Source organism: Lithobates pipiens, unplaced genomic scaffold (assembly GCF_037356315.1).
Source record: "Lithobates pipiens isolate NorthernLeopardFrog02 unplaced genomic scaffold, aLitPip1_a1.2 Scaffold_13, whole genome shotgun sequence".
Taxonomy (NCBI): domain Eukaryota; kingdom Metazoa; phylum Chordata; class Amphibia; order Anura; family Ranidae; genus Lithobates; species Lithobates pipiens.
This window is the reverse complement of record NW_027507718.1, coordinates 196,330,122-196,354,288: the sequence shown is the minus strand read 5'-3', so window position 1 is coordinate 196,354,288 and position 24,167 is coordinate 196,330,122. Positions and strand designations below refer to the sequence as shown.

The 24,167-nt window shown below is 43.5% G+C and overlaps 1 protein-coding gene across 1 annotated transcript in view; it reads right to left on the bottom strand.

Annotated features, from left to right (window-relative positions):
• The window catches only part of FRAS1 (Fraser extracellular matrix complex subunit 1), a 708,831-nt gene that overhangs the window by 483,191 nt on the left and 201,473 nt on the right, over window positions 1-24,167 (bottom strand). Inside the window, exon 4 of the mRNA XM_077476089.1 lies at window positions 21,852-21,944. Coding sequence (XP_077332215.1) covers window positions 21,852-21,944 — 93 coding nt within the window. The remainder of the gene's footprint in view (window positions 1-21,851; window positions 21,945-24,167) is intronic.

Here is a 24,167-nt window from a genome sequence, read left to right as displayed (position 1 = left end):
TGGGGGGTACAATGACTGCCGGGCACCCGCGATCGCTCATGACAGAGCGAGAACCATGCTAAGTATGAACACAGATCTCTCTCTCCTCCTAGACAGTCCCATCCCCCCATAGTTAGAACACACACTAGGGAACACAATTAACACCTTGATCACCCCCTAGTGTTATCCCCTTTCCTGCCAGTGACATTTTCACAGTAATCAGTGCATTTTTATAGCACTGATCACTGTATAGTTGTCAATGGTCCCAAAAATGTGTCAAAAGTGTCCAATTTGTCCGCCGCAATATCGCAGTCCCGATTAAGAAAATAAAAATAAATCGCAGAACGCCGCCATTACTAGTAAAAAATAATAATAAAAATGCCATAACTCTATCCCCTATTTTGTAGACACTATAACTTTTGAGCAAACCAATCAATATATGCTTATTCCGATTTTTTTTAACAAAAATATGTAGATGAATACATATCAGCCTAAACTGTGGAAAACAATTAGTTTTTTTTGAAAAAAAAAATGTGGGATATTTATTATAGCAATAAGTAAAAGATATTGTGTTTTTTTCAAAATTGTCGCTCTTCTTTTGTTAATAGCACAAAAAATAAAAACCGCAGAGGTGATCAAATGGCACCAAAAGAAAGCTCGATTTGTGGGGAAAAAAAAGGCAATTTTGTTTGGGGACCGCACAATTGTCAGTTAAAACGACACATTGCCTTATCGCAAAAATGGCCTGTTCCCTGAGCAGCCAAATTTTCCGGGGCTGACATGGTTAAAAAAGCGCACGAGACTCATAATATCCAGGTATAATCTGTAGCTGTTTAGGAGAGATCTAGGGAACTTTTGTGCTAGGTTTGTGACTGTGAATGAAACCTGGGTCCACCACTTCTAACCTGAGAGCAAATCTCAGCTGAAGCAGTAGAAACACACCTTCTCCTCTACACCGAAGAAGGCTCAGAGTTTTACATCTGTAGCTAAAGTGATGGCAACGGTCTTCTGGGATTCTGAGGGTGTGCTGCTCATCCATTAGTTTCAGAAAGGACAGACTATAAATCGACAACTACTATGCAACCTGGATTCATCCTTTGCATGTTGCCATCAAGGTGAAAAGACGTGGTATGCGCTAGAAGTCTTGTTCCATCAGGATGATATGCCTCCACACTGATCTGCTTTGGCAATGGCTGCCCTTGCTCTTGCATATCTCACACCATCGGACTACCACCTATTCCCAAAACTGAAAGCGGAACTGTCGGGTGTTAGTTTCACCAGTAAGGATGACTACTTTTTGGATGACCACACTTTTTATATATATATATATATATATATATATATATATATTTTTTTTTTTTTTTTTTTTTTTTTTTTTCTTAAAGAAGAATCAGAGCACTGAAGCACTGGAGTATGTAAACATGTTTCGTATGTATGAGTATGAGTATGAGTTAAAAATGTATACGATAAAGTGACAGGCCTCGTTCACATGGGTGTACCCAAGTGTTTACTCATATGAGACAGTGTAAGTTTGGGGGGACACACAAGCAACCACACGAATATCAAATTGCGACTCAATTGATACTGGTGGTCAGGGCCTGGACAAGTAGGGGGGGGAGGCGGTGGGGGCTGCAGAGGAGCAGCTGCCCTGGGTGCAGTATGTGAGGGGCGCCTGGTTCGGAGCACACAGAGTAATCTCTCTACCACTCAATGCCCAACCTCTGTTGCCGCTAAAGCCTCCCAATTATTGCTTGTCATCCAGCAGTTACCAGAGCTCTCCCCAGGGCGGAATGAAGAAGTTAGAAGATGGATGTCAGACTACATTCTTCAGTTGTGAATCTCAACTATTCTGCCTTCTACACTGTACAAATATGTGCTGTAAACCTGCTCTGCGCCTCAGCAGGGCAGGTATAGTGAAAGTAAAAGTAAAATTCTTGAATATGTTAGGCATAAACTGGGACTACATAGGTGTACTGTATGCCACAAAAACATTAATGTGTATGTAGCGATACCCCCGAAGGGGTTGCTTAAGTAGGTTCATTCCGTTATTCTGCCTCTCAACCCTAATAATAGCCTCAGTCCCCTCTGGCACACTTGGCAATAGTGTAAGTGCAATGACTAATGAGAAACACACACGCTATAATAAAATACAGAAATTGTCTTTACAGCAGTATTTCTGTGGAAGAATAACAAACAGTAACAGTATATAGTCAAGTAAACTAGAGATCAATAACTGAGGTTTAAGAACAATAGAGCTCTAAATCCTCAATCTGCTTTCCAAACCTGAGAATTTCCCAAGAGTAGAGGCACACTTTAATACTAAATAAAGCACAATATGGTACTTCAAATTTAGATTGGTTACCTCTACTCAAATTGACTCTATGAGTCCAGGCAGGAGGAGTTATTATTATTATTATACAGGATTTATATAGCACCAACAGTTTGTGCAGCGCTTTACAACATGAGGGCAGACAGTATTACAATACAAATCAATACAGGAGGGATCAGAGGGTCCTGCTGGTTAGAGCTTACAATCTAGAAATTACTCCTTTTGTGTCAGGCTTCTCTCTACTGTCCCCTGACACCACAGGCCCAACTTTACACACCTATTCAAGTCAGCAAGTAATGCCTTAACTCCATAGATAAACTGTCCCACACACCCAATACATATGCAGAGTCTTGAACATTTGTGTGCAGATCTGTATTGGCCCTAACAGCTTCAGTCCTTTTTAAAGAAAAGATAAGCTTTGGTGTCTTCAGCTAGACACTTTCTTTGGTGCACTTTAACTCCTGGGTAACAGGGCAAACAATATAATTGGCTCAGATGTCCCAGAAATTGATAGCCTTATCCTTTATCCCTGTAGTACTACAATTGTCAGCAAGTTAACTACTGGCAATGATATATGTATACAGTGTTCAAATAACTCTTTCTGTAGTGCAGTGACTCTGTTCCCTGCAGATGGGCAGAAATGCCCTCTCACTAAAGCCTACGATCAGGGCTCAAGCAAATGTCCTGGAACAGGCAGGCTTTCATGGCGACCCGACCGGTACCCTCACACTGAAACGGTTGACCATTGGTGGAGATGCACCTAGATATTCACCTGCGCAGGGAGATTATCAGAGAGACAGCACCTCTCTCTCAGGTCTAATCTCTTTACTCCCTTCATGGCTGAGTGAAAACAGGAAGAAGGAGGGGGGTTAAAAATCCCCCTTACAACTGCTAGCAGGCAGCTCTCCCTAAGGCCCCTTTGACACTGGGGTGGTGTGGGGGTCAGCGGTAAAGCGCCACTATTTTTAGCGGCGCTTTACTGTCATTTTAGTGGTGGTATGCGGCCGATAGCTGGGAGGTTTTAACCCCCACTAGCGCCCGAAAAAGGGTTAAAACCGCCTGTAAAGCGCCGCTGTAGCGGCGCTTTGCCGGCGGTATAGCCGCGCTGCCCCATTGATTTCAATGGGTAGGAGCGGTTTAGGAGCAGTGAATACACCTCTCCTTCACCGCTCCAAAGATGCAGCTAGCAAGACTTTTTTCACTGTCCTGCTAGCACACCGCTCCAGTGTGAAAGCCCTCTGGCTTTCACCCTGGAATGAAAGGGGCCGTTTTTTTCAGGCACTACACAGGCGCTATTTTTAGTGCTGTAGCACCTGAAAACCGCCCCAGTGTGAAAGGGGCCTAACTCAAGATGGAAAGCCTGTGTACATTGTTCAGGCCAGCTTGGCGGAATTACGGGCTAAAGAGGTGAGACACCCGCTACATGTATTACTATTATTATACAGGATTTATATGCCAATCAGCCTCTGGTAAAATTCCTCTTACCTAAAAAGTACAGTAACCAGTTCTAGTACTGCAAATACTTAAATCTCATCAATATCTTTTTCATACACTCTAACATGTTTTCTACTCTTTTTAGATTAAACTAAAAAGTTAAAAAAGACAATAGTGCGCTAAAAGTACAGGGTTAAAAAACCCATCAGCAGTATTGGGTAGTGCTGGTTGGTAGTAATTAACAATGGCCTTTACTTCTCCAGCGCAAATTGTGTGTTATGCCTCCATGATAAGAGAGAAGGTGACGTTTACAGTCACCTTACCCTTTCATTAAATTGGATACACTTTTCTTGACAGAAGGATTAATGGTCCTTGTGCTGGGCCTTCCGAAAGCTGCTGCATACAGACCTTAGCAGCATGAGGATAGCATTCACAGCAGTGATTAGGGCTGTTTCCATGACCTGCATGACAACCTCTGCAGCACTGTGCCAAGTTCCCAGCCTCACAGCTTCTGGGGCAAAGTGTTCATCTAAAGGTAGGTCATGTGGAAATAATAACTCTAACCTGCACTGACCTTATATCTGTGAGAGATAAAGAATGATGCCTCGCTAATCTCTCATATATTTCAGAGCTAGGCCTATATAAAAAATCTATCTCTCTGGCTTTAATATAAATATCACCACAGGCTGGACAATAATGAGGAGGGAACACAGCATGAAAGCAAATGATCTAACCTTTAACTGTGATCCAAGGTCTCAGATTAAATATAATTTATAGAAACCTAATTATTAAAAGAAACAGCATATATGTGATATACAGTATAAATGAGTCTAGTCAATCATTTTAACCACCTCCATGCCTAACACATATACAGTATGCAGCGTCCAGGAAAAGAGCTTTAAACCTGGGCACCGCATACATGTGTACTAGTGTTTGTGCTGGAAGAGCGCTCACTTGCGCACTCCCAGCACAGAGGCCAGACTATTGCCCCTGGGTCTCTACTAATGATCGTGACCTGGGGAACCAGATTCCGATCACATGATTGCTGTGATAGCATCTAATTGGCTCACAGTGATCCTTCGCTCTCTATCCCAAAAACGTTTTGTTTTTGCTTTGTGAAGAGGAGAAACAACAGACTTTCCCTCTGGCGAGGAGGAGAATATACATATTTTCTCCTCCCTAGGTGACACGTCTAAAAAATAAAATGTGTCTTTTAAATAAATATTTACTAGTTCAGGGCCTGATATAATGTAGTGAGTAGTGTCAGTGTAAGTTTCATGTTAGTGTCAGTTAGGTGATTATTTACTAAAACTGGAGAGTGCAAAGTCAGGCCCACTTCTGCAAGAAACGAATCAGCTGATATCCAGGCAAATTTAAAGCGGCTACGCTTTAGTTTTTTAATCTCATGGTCCTTATGTTTTGCATAAATATGATTCTCTAGGTCAGGGGTCTTCAAACTACAGCCCTCCAGTTGGTCAGGAACTACAATTCCCATCATGCCTAGTCATGTCTGAATGTCACAGTTTTACAATGTCTCACGGGATGTGTAGTTCCACAACAGCTGGAGAGCTGTAGTTTGAAGATTCCTGCTCTAGGCGGTCAGCTAGATGGCTGCCTCAGAGTTCATCATGTATTTGTACTTTATATGGAGTTTATAGCTAGTCGTTTGCCCTTCCCTTTTTTTATATGTGTTTATGTGTTGCCATGGTTCCTCATAGAAGATCTCATTTAATTGTTACAGTCTTCTTTTGTCCCCCCCCCCCCCCCATACTTGAAGCAGGGCTCAAAATTTCAAGTCCTGAGCTACTAGCCAGGCCTTAAGGGTTACTCACTACCAGTTGCTTCACCCAACTCCAACCTTGCCCTGCCCCTAATTCCACCCCTAAACATGCCCTCATAAATTATCTCATTAAATTACACTATATGTTTTATGCAGAATAAAGTTACAAAAATAAATATTAAAAACTTTATCAGCGCTGATTAGTGCAGCCTCACCACTGCCCATCAATGCAGCCTCACCACTGCCCATCAATGTCGCCTCACCAGTGCCCATCAATTCTGCCTCACCAGTGCTCATTAATGCAGCATCATCAGTGCCTATCAATGCAGCCTCACCAGTGCCTATCAATGCAGCCTCACCTGTGCCTATCAATGCAGCCTCACCAGTGCCTATCAATGCTGCTTCACCAGTGCCCATCATTGCCGCGTCACCGGGGCCATAAATGCCGCCTCACCATTGCCCATTAATGCCGCCTCACCAGTGCCCATTAATTCCGCCTCATCAGTGCCCATCAATGCCGCTTTACCAGTGCATGGGGAAGAGAGAGGAAGGGGAGCGCCAGGCAGATCATCACAGTGCAGCGATTGCCCACTGTAACAGCTTTCATTTGAATTGCCCAGTGTTCCCGCCGATTGCCAACACACACAGTCCTGCCTCCTGGCCTGGGTACTTTGACAGACAGAACACCGGTCCAATGCCAGGACATGTGACATCTATCAAAGTACCTGGGCCAGGAGGCAGGATTGTGTGTGACAGCAAGCGCCGGGAACACACAACGCAATTCAAATGAAAGCTGTTACAGCAGGCAATCCTCACACTATGATGGCCGGCTCTCCTCTTTCTTCCTCTGGGCGATCGCTGGGAGAATGGCTCCCATTCAACTCCGCCTGCCCCTTTTGAGGCAGCCCACACTCACCCTCAATTATTTTACACTCACAAAATGTGAGCAGGCGAGTGGAAATTTTGAGGGCTGCTTAAAGTGAATGTAAAGTCTTGTTTTTTCAAATTAAAAATAGCAAACATGGCATACTTACCTGCTCTGTTGCTGTAGATTTTCACAGAGCAGCCTGGATCCTCCTCTTCGGCTCTCATGGCCCCTCCCTCCTGTTGGGTGCCCATACAGCAAACAGCTTGCTATGGGGGCACCCAAGCCGAGTCACATTTCCCTGTGTCCATTCAGACATGGCGCTGCAGCACGGCCCCGCCCCCTTTCTATTCATATTGGCTGACTGACTGTGATTGACAGCAGCAGGAGCCAATGGCGCCGCACTGCTGTCTCAGCCAATGAGGAGGGGAGTCCTGGACGACCGAGACATTCCGACAACATTGCTGGAGCTAGAGGGGGATTTAGGTAAGTGTTAAGGGGGCTGAGGGGGGCTGCTGCATACAGAAGGCTTTTTATCTTAATGCATAAGGATAAAAAACCTTCTGCCTTTACAACTCCTTCAAGTGCCACTTTTGTTACATGTAAGTAGCACACAAGGATTATTTGCTGCTCTGACAAGTGATCTTTTCTCTTTGTTCTTTTAAAAACAATGAATAAAAACGACTGAAACAGAAACAAATCAGCTTCTACGTTTTATTGCCAAAGCGTAATTGAACAAGCTGAGGTTAGAAGCCGATTGGTTTCTATGCAGAAGTAAGCCCCGATTTTGCACTCTCCAGCTTTATTAAATAAACCCTAGTGTCAGCGTAAGTGTCTGTTATGCCGCATACACACGATCAGACTTACCAAAACCATGTAGTGCAAGGGCCTGCCTGATGCATACAAATTGAAACTCTTAAGGTTTGACCTCATATTATATGGTTTTGGTAAATCTGAGGGAAAAAAATCTGCAGAAAATCTTATAGTGTGTATGGGGATTAAGAGTCAGTGTGTTTAGGTAGAGAAAAGCTCAAAATGCATACTATTTGTGACACTACTATAGATACAAATAACAAAAAACGCACACATAAGAGGTATCATGGTGATTGTCAAGGGTAGGAGAATTTATTTTGCAGTTTGTTTGTTTTTTCTGGTGGACCATGTTAATGGTAATGTTAATGGTATACAAATATAATACAAAAAATATATATATATATATATATATATATATATATATATATATATATATATATATATTATTTTGGCCCAGTTTTCCTTTCATAATAAAACTAAATCAGGAGATATCCACTACTATTTACCACCAATGAAAGCCCAATCTGCCCTGAAAACACAAGGTATAATTTACCTGGATACACTAAGTAGTTGCAATGATATGTACAGGTTTACTAACACAAAGTTTCAAAATTAGGTTTGGGTGTTAAAGTGATTGGAAACGCTATTTTTTTTTAAATTAAAATTATAAATAGTGCTATACTTACCTAGGGTTATACTTACTTGCATAGAGCAGCCCCAATCCTCCTCTTCCGGGTTCCCTGCCAGCGCTCCTGGCTCCTCATATCCTTGGTATGCCACTGTAGGAAGACATTTCCTATTGTGACACACAAACAAGCTCACGCCTGAGCCGTTCTACTTGTATCTATAGACAAAAACAGTGCAGCTCAGCTTTGTCTCCCACTGATCTTTGGTCATAGTATTTGGCAGACAGCAGTGGGAACCAATCGCCAATGAGAGCCTGTGAGAGCCATTTCAGCCTGGCACAGCATTGGATCAAGTGAGGGCTTGGGTAAGTGTACGGGGGGTAAAAAGGGTAAACTGCTACCTAAACATGTTTTACCTTAATGCAAGGAATGCATTAAAGTGGATGTAAACCTGATTCATTAACTACTTAAGGACTGGGCCTATTTTTCAGACTTTTTTTCTCAGACACCCTAGAGAATAAAATGGCAGTCGTTGTAATATTTAATATCACACCATATTTGCGCAGCGGTCTTACAAGCGCAATTCTTTGGGGAAAAAATACCAGTTTTTAAAATAAAAAGGTAAGACAGTAAAGCTAGCCCAATTTTTTTTATATTGCGAAAAAATTATACCCAACATGTCACGGTCCAAATTCGCACCCACTCGTGGAATAGCTATAAACTTTGACCCTTACAAAATCTCCATAGGCAACATTTAAACATTTTTACAGGTTACCAGTTTTGAGTTACAGAGAAGGTCTAGTGCTTTTGCTTCAATTATTGTGGCGATACCTCACATGTGTGGTTTGAACACCGTTTTCATATGTGGCGTGACTTACGTATGCATTTGCTTCTGTGTGCGAGCACGGAGTGACAGGTCGCTTACATTTTTTTTTTTCTTATTTTACTTTTTTTTTTTTTACACTGTCCTTTTAATTCCTATTACCCTGTCCTTTATTCCTATTACAAGGAATGTAAACCAGCGTCGCATGACCACGCAATTGTCAGTTAAAGCAGCGCAGTGCCCTATCGCAAAAAAATGGCCCGGTCAAGAAAGGGATGAAGTGGTTAAGACTCCTCGGGTGCAAGCCACCTGGCCCCGGTGACTTATTAAATGTTACGTTTTTCAAGTCTATTCCTTATTATATCCTCTGTTAGCCATGAGAGTGCTTCCTGTGACGTGTCATAAGGATAAAAATTGCAGTCTTGGTTACTGAATCCCCAGTTTCCCTTGTGAAGACTGAGGAGACGAATAAATTCAAAACCTTCGTCATCCCTCCATCCTTTGTAATCAGATTTCCTTCATCATTTTTTTTATGGGGCCAATATGATCTGACCTCCCTCTTTTGCCATTTATACACTTGTAGCGGCAGGCTCCTGAAGAGCTTTTCAAAATTGAACTCTGCCTAAACTGCAGTTAGATTTGGGTATTATCTGTCTAAATTTGACTTCTGTATTAGTCTGACTGGACTGTGAGATGTTCAGTCTAGCCACAGGGGGCACCGTCTCTTGTTGCAAGCGTGGAACTATGGTCTGGTCAGGCACTTAAGTTACTCTCTTCCGGAGCCAGGTCAGTGGGAGTGGCCCTCTCACTGTGCCCTCTGGGAGAGGGTATTTAAGATGCGGACGTCACGTGGTTCGGGGTTCCGGTCCAGTATGATGTGCTGATTACATGGTCCTGGTCCTCCTAACCAGCCCCCTGGAAGGCTATGGCCTGGGGTGCGGATCCACCCGACTTTAAGGACTCAGGACTGGCTAGCCAAGGGCAAGGAAACTAAAGGAGGATTTCTGAGGTGGTTGGGTGCCGTCTTCGGTTCGGGAGAGACCCATTGTACTTCAAGCATTCCAGGGGAGGACTCTTTAGAAGAACATCACGTACAGGTTGGTTTTCTTAACAAGAGCCTGGAAGGGCTGAAGTTATCAAAAGAATCTGGTCTTGTGGATATCGCCAAGCAGGCTGAAAGATCCAGGTATCCTACAGCTTCGTTTCCCTACGTGTTCTGCAACAACGTCTGTGACAAAGACTTTGTTCCTGAGTAAGCACCTTGTTGGCTACTAGGCCTTGTGAGAGAGGGACTGTCCAACCTGAGTGTTCATCCAGCTGCGAATGACTATTCTCTAGATGTAGTCAAAGTAAGCAAGTTCTTTAATGTTTTTGGACTTTGACATTGAGAGTACCTGAACTTCCTTTTCCAACCCTCTGATCCCAAGTTGAAAGACTGTTCAATGGTTTGAGTTTTGCAATTAAAACCCATTCAAGTGGGTCTATTGTTGGTCTCCAGTTCCTGGGTCATCTAGCACGGGACATCCCCTAGACGTGTAACAAGGAGAACGGAAGGTAACGGTAAGCCCAAAAATAACCAGCAGCTCCTTCGGGGGTTAGTGCTACACACTTAAAGAATTTCTTGGGATTTTTACTCTCCTCCGCTATGTGCCTTTCGTGTTCTGTCTTAGGCATCCTGATTAAACCCTTACATTTCTTATTGCATACTTTGTAAAGTTGGAATACTGATGATGACCGCTCAGCCTTGTATTTTTTGAAGGCCTTCTCCTTTGCTTTTATATGCATTTTTACGTTGGAGTTAAGCCACCGGGACGTTTATTAGCTCTTTTAAATGTATTTCCCATTGGGATGCACTGGCTTATACCCTTATTTAATATGCTCTTAAAGCACACCCATTTTTCCTCCATGTTCATTGTTCCTAAGATTTTATCCCATTTAATATCTTCTAGCAAGGAGCGCAGCTTAGGGAAGTTGGCTCTTTTGAAATTCAGTGTATTTGTATTACCCTTGTGTTTCCTATTTGTGTGATTTATACTGAAACAAATTGACCTGTGATTGCTGTTTCCTAAATTGCCCCTTATTTCCACATCTGTGATCAGGTCTGTATTGTTAGTAATCAGTAGATCTAGTAATGCTTTGGTTCTTGTTGGCACATTTACTCATGAAATTGTCCTGCAAGACATTTAGGAAATGGCGAGCCTTAGACGAATGTGCTGTTCCTTACGCCCAGTCTATGTCTGGATAATTAAAATCCCCCATTAAGATGATTCCCATCCTTGCTGTCATTCCAAACTGTGTGATACCGCCTCCCCTTCCTCCCTCTGGTAAGTGGGCCTATAGCAGGGGTTGACAAATTTGCTTTGAATTTAGGAGCCAGTTAAAAAAGTTAGGAGCCAGTTTTTTTAGTTTTTTTAGAGTGGTATGGATTGTCAGCTCCCGGGTTAAGGCCACTCATTTTCACCCCCTATCCCTAACTCACAATGGAGCACCCAGTCAATAACTCCAATGAAACGCTGTTACATCAGGGTTATGGGCTGACCAGAAAGAGTAAGGCTGGCAACAGATGGAACTGGCTGGCACTGGCTGGCACTGGCAGGTGACACTGGTTTGGAACTGGCAGGTGGCACTGATTGGCAGGTGGCACTGGTTTGGAAGTGGCAGGTGGCCCTGGTTGGTGATGGCAGGTGGCACTAGTTGTCACTGGCAGATGGTACTGATTGGCGGTGGCACTGGTTGGTGTTGACAGGTGGCATTGGTTGGCGGTGGCTCTAGTTGGCACTGGCAGGTGGCACGTTGCACTGATTGGTAGTGGCAGGTGGCACTGATTGGCAGTGGCACTGGTTGGTGGTATTGGTTGCCACTGGCAGGCACGTGGAACTGCCAGATGGCAGTGGTTGGCATTGGCAGGTGACACTGGTTTGGAACTGGCAGGTGGCACTATTGGCACTGGCAGGTGGCACTGGCGGTGGCACATGGCACTGATTGGCAGGTGGCACTGGTTTGGAAGTGGCAGGTGGCCCTGGTTGGCGGTGGCACTAGTTGTCACTGGCAGATGGCACTGATTGGCGGTGGCACTGGTTGGTGTTGGCAGGTGGCACTGGTTGGCGGTGGCACTAGTTGGCACTGATTGGCGGTTGCACTGGCAGGTGGCACTGATTGGCAGGTGGCACTGGTTGGTAGTGGCAGGTGGCACTGGTAGGTGGTGGCAGGTGGCACTGATTAGCGGTGGCAGGTGGCACTGGTTGGCACTGGCAGGTGGCACCGGTTGGCGGTGGCACTGATTGGCGGTGGCAGGTGGCACTGATTGGCAGTGGCAAATGGCACTGGCAGGTGGCACTGATTGGCGGTGACACTCGGCACTGGCAGGTGGCACTGACTGACGGTGGCACTGGCAGGTGGCACTGATTGCCACTGGCAGGTGGCATTGGTTGTCCCTGGTAGTTGGCACTGATTGGCGGTGGCACTGGTTGGTGGTGGCAGGTGGCACTGGTTGGTGGTTGCAGGTGGTATTGATTGGCGGTGGCACTGGTTGGCACTAGCAGGTGGCACTGATTGGCGGTGGCACTGACATTGGCAGGTGACACTGATTGGCAGTGGCAGGTGGCACTGGTTAGCGGTGGCAGGTAGCACTGGTTGGCACTGGCAGGTAGCACTGGCAGGTTTCACACGGAGCACTCTGTTACTGAAATGTAACAGAGGAGCTGTCAGAATTGAGCTTAATGTCGGAATGGACAGGACCCGGTCGGGGTGGGCGTGGTCCGGCCAGGTGGGCGGGATTCAGCAGCTATCAAACACCAACCAACGATTGGGCTGCTTAAAGGGGGCGGGGCCACATACACGTAGCGACCCGCCTAGATCCCATTGGCTGGCGTTTGATAGCTGCTGGGTCCCGCCCACCCGGCCGGGTCCCGCCCACCCCGACATCAAGCTGAAATCTGACAGATCCTCCTCTCTCCGTTGCTTGTCAGTTTCACACACTTAGCGCGGCGCCGCTGAGTGTGGAGGAGGGAGGAGGAGGGAGGAGGACGGCAGTCAGTGTTCATGCGCTGCGTGTCTGGGGCATCAATAGCGAGTGGGCTGGTGGCAGCTTAGGTGCCAGGTTGAGATTTCTGGTCGCATTGGCGACCTGCCCCCTGGGGTTTGTCGAGCCCTGGCCTATAGTATTCTCCCAGTATTACTTTACCCTTGGTTTCCGCCATTTGTAGCTCTACCCATAAGGATTCTACCTCCTCCCTTGCTCCATTAGTGATGCTGTCCCTCACATTCACTTGTACATCATTTTTGAAATACAGACATACCCTTATCCTTTTTTTACCCTCCCTATCTCTGCGATATAGGGAATATCCTTGAATGGTTGCCAGTCAATCATGAGAGCTGTTGAACTCTCTGAAATTCCCACAAAATAGAAATCCTCCTTGTACAATAGCAGCTCTAGTTCTCCCATCTTGTCCATCAGACTCCTGGCATTAGTGAACAAGCCACGCAGTTTTGTCCGGATGCATACTATCTCCTTATTGGGTGTTCTGAGGTTGCAAAAATGACTTGTTACTATACTTACTTTGGATTTAGGTGCTTTAGTCAACCTACCACTAATCGCCCATACTACCGTCTGAAATTTGTTCCACAATGGCTATCTCTACATCTGGAGCCCCCCCGTCACCTAGTTTAAAAGCCCTTCTAACTTGTCGGCCATCTTCTCTCTCTGCACCTTCCCAATTTAGGTGCAGTCTGTCCCTGCTAAAGAGCTGGTAACCAACTGAGAAGTCGGCCCAGTTCTCCAGGAACCCAAATCCCTCCTTTCTAAATCAGCTCCTCAGCCACTTGTTTACTTCCCTAATCTCCCGCTGCCTCTCTGGTGTGGCTCGAGGTACCAGAGAATACTAGCTTGGGGTTCCTAATCCTCAACTCAGCTGCTAAGTCCAAAAAATCTTTTTTTAGGACACTTCATCTTCCTCTCACTTTGTCATTTTTACGAATGTGCACCATGACAGCTGGGTCTTCCCCAGTCCCGCCCAGTAATCTTTCCACCAGACCTGTGATGTACCAAATCAGGGCACCCGGTAGACAACATACAGTTCGCCGCTTTAGGTCTTTGTGACAGGTTGCCCTCTCTGTCCTTCTGAAGAGGACCGAATCTGTCTTTCCCTTGGCTTAACCCTGCCCTCACTGGAAGAGTTATTCCCCTGGCAGCTAGGGGCATCACTCTGTTCCAGCAATGCTGGTCCCTGACTGGTTTCCGCAATATCACGCAACGGGGCATACTTAATCAGCCTCACTGACTCTTTTCCCTCTACCCTTACTGACTGTCACCCATCTACTCTAGCTCTGTGTATGCACCTCTTTTCTCCACCCGCCTCTGTGCTGGCCCCTGCCAGGTACGATCCCAACTCTCCTTTAGTATGGAGAGTGTTCTCAGTGTTGACAGTTGCTTCCCTAGACTCAGGACCTGGGCTTCCAGGGAAACAACGTGTTTACATTTTGCACAGCAGTATTCGACCTCGATTGGATGATCAAGGAACATATATATGCCGCAAGATGTACGCCGAGTCTCATCTCCATACCCGCCGGTCATTGTACCCACTAATTTAATGGGGATTGGAAATTATACTCTGTCCAATTAACTAACAAACTAGCTTCCTGACACTAATGCTCGACAGCACACAGGTACTCACAGCACTCGGGGTACTCACCTCATCTGAAAGCTGTTCCCTTCACTGGATGTGTAAGCCCTTGTACACACGGTCAGAGAATCTGTCGGAATGAGTTGGAAATATTTCCCGACCAACAGGGCCGGACGGACCTAATCCGATCATGTGTAGAGCATTTCCATCGGACCAAGTGCCACGCATGCTCAGATCAAATTCCTACATCAAAGCTATTGGCTACTAGCCTGAATGTAGTCCCATCGTAACGAAATTACGTCATCACATTCTGAAAGATCGGATTTTTCGCCAACTTGGCCCGACCGTGTGTATGCAACAGTTTCGGACACAATCCGTCGGACTAAATCCGACGGGCAAAATCCGACGGATTTGGTTGGCAAATTCTCTGACCGTGTGTACGTGGGCTTAGGGTTTACATCCACTTTAAGGTAAAAAATGCTTAAGTTTTATAACCACTTTAAACACTTAAGGACCGCCTCACGCCGATATCCGTCGACAGAATGGCACGGCTGGGCACAAGCACGTACAGGTACATTGCCCTTTAAGAGCCCAGCTGTGGGTCGCGTGTGCCGCCGCCAGCGCACTCGCGACCCGGTCCTAAGCTCCGTGGCCGCGGGACCTGCGGACCCGATCGCCCCTGTTGTCCTGCGATCGGGTCACAGAGCTAAAGAACGGGCAGAGGTAAGTGTAAGCAAACCTCTCCCCATGCTTCCTAGTGAGCTTGTCACTGATTGTCTGTTCCTTGCCATAGGGAAAGACGATCAGTGATGTCACACGCCAAGCCACGCCCCCTACAGTAAAAAAAACACACACATATTTAACCCCTACACTGCCCCTAGTGCTAACCTCTTCACTGCCAGTGACATTTTTACAGTAATCAATGCATTTTTAATCACACTGATCGCTGTATTAATGCCAATGGTCCCAAAAATGTGTCAATATTGTCCGACGTGTCTGCCATAATGTTGCAGTCACAATAAAAATTGCTGATCTCCACCATTACTAGTAAAAAAAAAATTATTAATAAAAATGGCATAAAACTATCCCCTATTTTGTAGACGCTATAACTTTTGCGCAAACTAATCAATAAACGCTTACTGCAATTTTTTTTACCAAAAATATGTAGAAGAATACGTATCAGCCTAAACTGAGGAAAATAAATATTTTTTTAGATATTTTTTGGGGATATTTATTATAGCAAAAGTAAAAAATATTACTTTTTTTTCAAAATTGCCGCTCTATTTTTGTTTATATAAAATACCACCAAAAGAAAGCTCTATTTGTGGGAAAAAAAGGACGCCAATTTTGTTTGGAAACCACGTCGCACGACCGCGCAATTGTCAGTTAAAGAGACGCAGTGCCGAATCGCAAAAAGGGGCCTGGTCCTTTAGCTGCAAAATGGTCCGGGGCTTAAGTGGTTAGGTTTATTTGACCCTAGTCATAAAGGGGTTAACATTTTTAATCCTTTTATTGAATCCTTACACAGAGTCGAGCAATGTCAAAAAGAAATGCATATCCAATGACAATGTCATAGTACAATGCGAAATATTGTAATCTGCAGAAAGAGTAAAACTCAACCAATCCATCAAAAAAGAAGTCAGTACTCATCAGGCATGGCGATGAAAAATAACTACCGTCCTAAGAATGGAAGGTAGGCAAATTGAAAGAGGTATGGGGGAGGCAAAAAAGAGGGGCGTTAGGAAGGGGAAGGATGGGCTGAGATAAGACCATGGAGCCCCCATTTTTCGCCCTGTCTATACCGTCTGTGGATTATAAGACATGGTGCTTATAGAGAGAGGTAAGAACGGTCTTTTTCTTATTTGGATAAATACGGCCAAATTGGAACAGAACCTGAGCATGTAGAGAGCAGGTCCTAAAATGTATCCAAATTTTATATTAAAATCTTGGGATTTATGCCCTTACTAGTAGAAACATGCCTCCTATCAAATACCACATAGCAGAGTTTGTAAAACTTTAACGATAAAATATTTGGAAGTACGCATATTTCAAGGACACTTGTTCTAAGCAAAGCACACATCTCTTCCAATTATAAGTATCATTAATGAAGCTTCACTAACTTCTCCTTCTGAAAAGCTGAAGACTTTGCAGGCAGGAATTTTAAAATTTGGAACACTGTTACTAGAGCTGGTTCTAGTAACTCTTCATTTTTTTGCTTAACTGGATGAACGTATAGCTTTTTTAAAGTAGGTTAGTATATATTTTTTTTAATTATATATTTTTTTTAAATGCACTTTTTTGGTTCTATGTTTTTGCCTCTACAGTAAAATAATAACTTTTAATAAGAACTAAGAAAATATAGAACAAAATTTAGTTAATTACTAACAAACAGATCTAAAAATAGGTTTTTCAATCTATGGTTGCCATTCACAGCCCCTTTCAAATGAAAACAATGTTATATAAAAATTATAAATGATCCTTTCATTTGCTATTGACAGTACAAAAAATGCTTTGAGCATACCAGCTGTTTGCTTGTGATGTGCAGGTCTATTGATATCCTATATTTTGAATGTGTCCCTTCTGAAAACCGTTAATGACAAATGTGCGATTATTCAAATAGGCAAATGACAAAGGCTTCCGGAAACCAGAAGATGGAAAGCTGCTTGGTGAGCAATGAATGAGAAGGGACAAATAACCATTGTACAAGATGATAACATCTGTGTGAAAAATATTTATTGCAATCATTTATTGTACTGGTTTAATCTTGAAGGGCTCACACATTTAAATGGGCCTTTCAATAACTTTTCAAGGCTGCATGAGTACATCCCAGACATGTCACAATATACAGCAGTCAGTATAATTAAAAAAATAAAAAAAAAGGAAAGAAAAGAAAATCTACCTAGGTTGAGTCACGTTTTAAAGGCTACCTGTCAGCTGAATGAAGCCATTTAGTAGTCACATTTTTTTTTACAGGATACACAAGTACTCACCACTTTTGATAATTTGAATATATGCATATTTGCACATGCTTGAGTCAGTTGTGTGTTTCGTATATATATACTATTTATAGTATATATAAACACACACGCACCTTTTTTGGGGGGGGTGGTGCCCATAATTTTACATAATTTTACATTTTAAAACTGTTTCCATTGCAAGATTTGTAGGTAACAAATGCATTTTAAAATATAGAAACCAGTCACTTTACATCCTCTTCCTGACAGAATGCTTGAGACATACACTAGCATCAGTATTGTCTCATATCCTTTCTTTGCTGAGCACCTGCCTGGGGCTGTAATGTAAAATGCAGCACTCATGCTAATACAACTGTTTCATTCTTCCCTCCATAATTCATCTTGTGCAAATAACAAATCGCTAACAGATGTTGATTTTTTTTTTAATTTAGAGTAGATGACATGATTCACCAACACAGAGAATATATAACAAATGAAAAGCACTAGCTATATGTAGATTCTAGAATTTTTTTTTTATAAGGCACAAGTTCAGGAAGAAAGGTATTTTGTATACCTTAACTGCTCTGCAAATCATGACATCGCTTTCTAACTATAACACTGAAATTACAATGTTCTTTACAAGCCCCTCCCCCGTTATGTCTTTTGACTATATTAGTAAAAATGAATGCAAGAATTTGCAATTAGGGCATCTGAGTTATATACACAAATACTATTTAATAGCGCAGACCACCAAAAAAAAGAAAAGGAGAGATAGTTTCAATATTCCCGGTTATAGTTTACATGGTGTACCAACAAAACACCCAGTTATACAGTTGAAACACACAGGTGGACAGAAATTACTAAGGCCATCCAGCCAAAACACATTTGTCCTGTTATCACCTTGTAATAAATAAACGTCCATACACGTGGATGTTTTTCGGGTTGCAGGCTACCTATTTTCATTTATCATTGTATGAGGGACCGGAAGACACTCGGAGCCTGAGCACCATTTTCTCTACTCTCTATTAGGACTTATTAAGACTCCAATTTGATTGTTGCTTTTTCTTATAACAGACAGAAAAGGAGGATATAGCCCAACCCATGTCAGTGAGGCAGAGATCAAACAAACAAGCACAAGCAAGGATTCTTCATTGTTTGGCTTCTCTCTGCCTTCATTATTCAGTGAGTGCCTCAAAAAAGAAAGTGGTGACATAGCAGGGCCCTGTTTCAATAGATTCAGGCAGGATTTTTTTAAATATTCACGAAACAAGAAAATCCTAGTTTAGAGGAAGAGCGAAAAACAAAAAGAGGGAAGGGGAAATGGGAGCAGGGAGAGATAGGGAGGGGAATAGAGCAAACTGAGTGTCTCCTTACCCCATAGTTGCCTCCTTACCCTTCAAGTCCAGCAATAGAGCAGAGAGTAGTGGGTTAGCAGATCAAAAAGAGTACAGTTTTAACAAGCAACGTGACTGTTTATAGCATTTCATTAACAGGTGCGTGAGATGGAGGATGAAAGCCTCTGTGTCATTCTCCAAAAATCATATCATTGAAATTGGAAGAAAAAACTTTCACTTGATTACAAAAACACTGCAACACTGGGCAAGACCAAAATATATATATCAAAGATCCCTTGTGTTGTGGACACCTCCAGGATAGGGGTAAGCACAGTGGAAAGTTTAGTACAGTAGTATAGGGACTCTATTAAAACCTGTTTCTTGGATCCTGATGGAAATGGATGCATGTGCAGGGCTCAAGATCCATTGTATTTGCGGTTTTGAAAAGGAGATCCCCAGGTCTACAGTTCTCATTTTGAATTTAGTAACAAGTGACAAGGGGTGGACAGAAATAATATCAGGAAATGTTAGTTTATTTTGGGACTTGTTGTTGCCCCCCCTCTAACCCTACTGGCATAGGCCCACAAGTTTTGTGATGTTAATAGCAGCCCTTCCTGGTATCAAAACTTTTGGGAAGCATTCGTTTATAATCAAGAAAACTGATTTTATTTTTCCTCTGTCCTCCTGGCGTTCTGATGGAAACATTTTAATTGTACCCATCTCAAATATATAAATGCTAAAATCAGATTTTGATGAATGCATGTAATTAGAATACAGTAAATGCACTTCCCTGAGGCAAGCACTGGATTTGACCAAATAATAATTACAAATTTCAGGAGGTAAGTAAAAATAATTTATTAACTTCCAATGAAAGCTCACACTACAGATTCATAAAAGGTTGCCACAGTGGAGTTAAAAAAGAACAATTTGCACATCTGAGAGGGCAAAGCTTTATTGGCTTTACTTTAAACCTATGCTATAAAAAACTGCTGATGCACTTGATATGTTGACACCTGTAAAACACTGACTTCTCACCTGCCAAAATCCCTGCATGTTTGCCATGGACTGCAGGCCTACATTTATGAATGTTTACATGTTGAAAGTGAGGTAGACCTCGCTCTGACAATCCTGTAGTACTACTGATAACCAAAGCTTACCACTTCTTATGAAAATACAATTTTCCTGACTATCATGCTGACAAATGACTTCAGTGCTTTCTGACTCACTCATCTGAAACTAGTATAGAGAGTCAGAGTTCTGCCTTCATGCTGTCTTTCCTAACCCACATGCCTGAGCATAGTCATTATCTTGAATTACTGATGCCAGATACAGAATGATAACTAGCATTTTTAGCAGCAGGTCAGCAGTGATAGCCCCCATATTTCTTTCAGTATGATTACCACTAATGCCGCGTACACACCATCGGACTATCCGGCAGACTTAGTCCAGCGGACAATCCACTGGATTCTGCAGCGGAGGTCCGCCAGACTTTCCGAACGAGCAGACCAGCCCACACACGACCGGACTCTTCCAGCGGACTAGGTCCGGCGGACAATCCGCCGGTCTACGGGACTTTTGAAATGAACGGACTTGCCCACACACAAAGAAAAGTGAACGTGGCTCCAGGTAGACGGAACTAGCAAAGGAATTCAATGTCGCCGCCTCCATTGGCAAAATTGACACCTCGTGAGCCCCGTCACCTGGTATGGATTTAAAGGAGAAGCCCTACACCGAAGAACCAAAGAGCGGGACAAGACCCCCAAACAGCGGGACAAGACCCCCGGACGGCGGAGGTGATGAAGGAGAAAGTCGGGCTCCTCCACTAGTAAAAGAGCTAGCAGAAGATAGCGGAGGAGTCCGGCGAGAAGACCCCATCGAGATGGCAGAAGACCACCAGAGCTGTCTAATAAAGTATTTTAAAAACCTGTGTTGTGTTTTTTTATTTACACTTTTTTCCCATTCACATTGGGTGGGGGGCCGGTATCTGGGGGCCCCCTGTTTAAAGGGGGCTCCCGGATTCCGATAAGCCCACAGACCCCGACAACCAACGGCCAGGGTTGTCGGGAAGAGGCCCTTGTCCTCATCAACATGGGGACAAGGTGCTTTGGGGCACTCACTCGTCCCCACCCCATTTCCTGACCGGCCGGGCTATGTGCTCGGATAAGGGTCTGATATGGACTTTGGGGGGACCCCCACTCCGTTTTTTCGGTGTAGGGCTTCCCCTTTAAATCCATACCAGGTGACGGGGCTCACGAGGTGTCAATCTCACCGATGGAGGCAGCGACATTGACTTCCTGCTCTAGTTCCGTCTGGAGCCCCGTTCAAAATGAACAGACTTTTCTCTGTGTGTGGGCAAGTCCGTTCATTTCAAAAGTCCGGCGGACTAGCACCAGACTGGATAACGCACGTGTAAATGGACACATGTCCTTTTTAAAACTATTGCTCCATAATGGGCAATGAATGGTCAAATCCTAAAAAACTGACAGTGAAACCCGATCAGTCCATCCGTGTGAAAGGGGCCTTCAGCATCCAACACACTTCAGGGTGTGTCCAATGCCTGTACACCCTGCCATGGGCTGTGGTTCCATTCCACTGGCCCCTACATCACTAAAGGAGACGGCACAATATCATGCTAGCTGATCTGCAAGAGATCGAAGATACAAGGGAACTTGCGGCTGGATAGGTAGGTAAAAAAAAAATCTTGCGCAGTTTTTTCTTACATTTTTTTTTCAAATTTGTGACAGAGTTCCTTCGGGGCCTATGTTCATGAGCTTTTGTTAATGTCAGATGGGTTTCTATGGGTATGCAAACCTGCTTTAAGCATGTCAAATGCAGGTTACAAGAAAGTTAAATGCAGGTCAAATTAACCTGTTAATGAATTCTAAATGATCTTAAAAGGTGATGTTGATAACACAAACCCAGAGCCTGTCAACAAATATTAATAAGCATAACAAGTTCTGCTAGATGGGAGATCACAGACTTGACACTGGATATGCATGTGAGGTAATGATGAGACCCCAAGAATATTAATGTGCAAAAATGATCTCATCCTTCCTTATATACTGTATGTTTGCAAATAATTTTGAAAAGTTAAACTTTCAGCAAACAAGAAAAAAAAGGAAATAATCTTTACAGCTGTAATGTGCAGGGCAAGTTGGGTCCCCTTTTACACCTGCTGATCACATCTTTTAGAAGGACCGCGCTGTCCATGTACTGACAATAGGTTCTCTTTATAATATTAAACATCAATATGATAGATATATTAAAGTTTAAAATAGAAAAACAGCACTTACAGCATGTTCCTGTCCTTCATACTGACAAGCACCTTCTTTTCTTGAAGTACACTCTGGACAGCACTTATTATGTTCTATTCGAAAGACTTCTCCCTAAATAACAACAGAAACTTACTTTCAGCTAGTTTTACAATGTATGCGCTGTAATAAAAGCAAAACAAACAGTCTTAGGGAAATATCTTTTTCATCTAAAGTGATCTTGAAAGTAATAGAACCTAGGCTGGTGTGCTGAATGCAGTTGCAAAAGTGCAAAGCATATAATATAATAAAATATAACGCAATACACAGTGCATTGTATGGTATACCTTGGAACATTTGTAAATCATTCTGAGCCAAGGGAATTAAAAATGCATTATCTCTTATGTTTTGTATATTTTCCTTTTCTTGCTGCACAGAAATAATATATAACACATTTGGCTTTCATTTAGTGCATATAAAACAAATTTGAGTTTGATGCTCGTTGTAAATTCTAAAATTGCTCTGTGCAAAATTCACACCTTATAATTTCCCAGATGGCTCAGTCTTGCAGGTAGAAAACTTTTTGTAACTGCTTAATTCAAATTTTTTTTCTTTACTACTGATTATTCAAACCTTTAATACAACTTTCACATAACATATAATGGCCTTCCCCATGCTTAACGTAGCAGTAATTGAATTTCTAAATGGGGTGTGCTAAATGTAAGTTAAAGGAATTCCTGAATGTTGGGGGTGTGCTAAATGTAGCTTACATTACTGTAAATGTTTGAATGAATACACAAATGTTAACTTTGCCTATCAGGTAGAGCAGGGGTCCACAACCCCCTGGCTGCAGATTGGTGCCGGGCTATAGCCTGCTAAGGGCCGGGCGACAAGGTGCAAGCGGGCGAGGCAACACAACCTGCACTGCCACCCTACATGCCCCAGAGGGTGCCTGCTTCCCTTCTACCAGCACCACTACTCCTTTCCCTCTATGTGGTCATGAACAATGAGAAGGGGAAAAGAAGCGAGCCAGGCACAAGATCCTACAGAGCACTGGTGAAACCCAGACTGCAATGCCCCCCAGGTGACAGGCAGCACCTCCAACATCACCCTCCCCAGGTGAAAGCCTGCCCCCTCAGTTTGTGGTGCCAGGGGAGTTGGGAACCAATGAATTAGAGGGTAGTCCCAGGGGCTCCAGCACTGGAGGTCAGTAGTGTAGTCTCTCTTGCTGGCAAAATAGTGTTTGCTTGCATATGCTCCTCTGCATATGTGCATAATGTGTGTTTCTAATAGCAAATATAAAAAAAAAAAAAAAAACATACCGTGGGGTTAATTTACTAAAACTAGAGAGTGCAAAATCTGGTGCTGCTATGCAAAGTAGCCAATCAGCTTCTAACTTCAACTTGTTTAATTAAGCTTTGGCAAAAAAAAAAAAAATAATGGAAGTTGATCGGTTTCTATGCACCAAACTTTGTACTCCAGTTTTAGTAAATCAATACCTGTGTGTATATTTTCCAACGTTTGCATTTTTCACATAACACTTTTCAATAACAAGAAAGGCTTGTCAGCACTGGCTGGTGTTGGCTGGTAATTTTGCCTAGGGTTTAGCTTTAAGCTGCCCTGTGCTGGTATAAGTCCAACCTCAGCTCCCATACCGAGCGCAGAGATCCAGATCCCTAGCAGTCTGATGTGCTCCCTGCAGAGTTCTCCATTCAACACCTCCCTAATCCGAAGTGTTGACTGGAGAATCACATAGGGATCATGGAAGAATGCTCACCTAAGTGTGATGGTCAGGTTTCTACAAACTTTGAGCTATACACACACACACACACACACACACACACACACACACACACACACACACACACACACACACACACACACACACACACACACACACAATGATGTCAAGTTATATTATGATGACACGCCTCCATGAGGCGTGTAAATAAGCCATTTTTCTCTTTTACTACTAAAGTGATGGATAAAATGAATGTGGACACATGCATACAGGCAGTGCCCGGGTAAAGAACACAATAGGGACTGTAGGTTTGTTCTTAAGTGGAATTTGTGTGTAAGTTGGAACAGTGCATTTTCAAGTGTAAATTCAGCCTGTGCAGGGATGTGGGATGTTCCGGGAACTTCTGCAGCTATGTTATGTGGGGGTCTTCTGGCCATGTAGTACTGCAGCGTGGAATGTGTCCGGCGCTGCAAGATAGCTGCTCGGAGGTATCCAGGACCAGCATGGAGCACAAGCAGCCGGCATTGATGTTCGTTCGTAAGTAGGAGTCCTTTGTAACTTGGGTGTTTGCAACTCGGGGACTGCCTGTATTCCTATGAGCATGAAAATTACACATT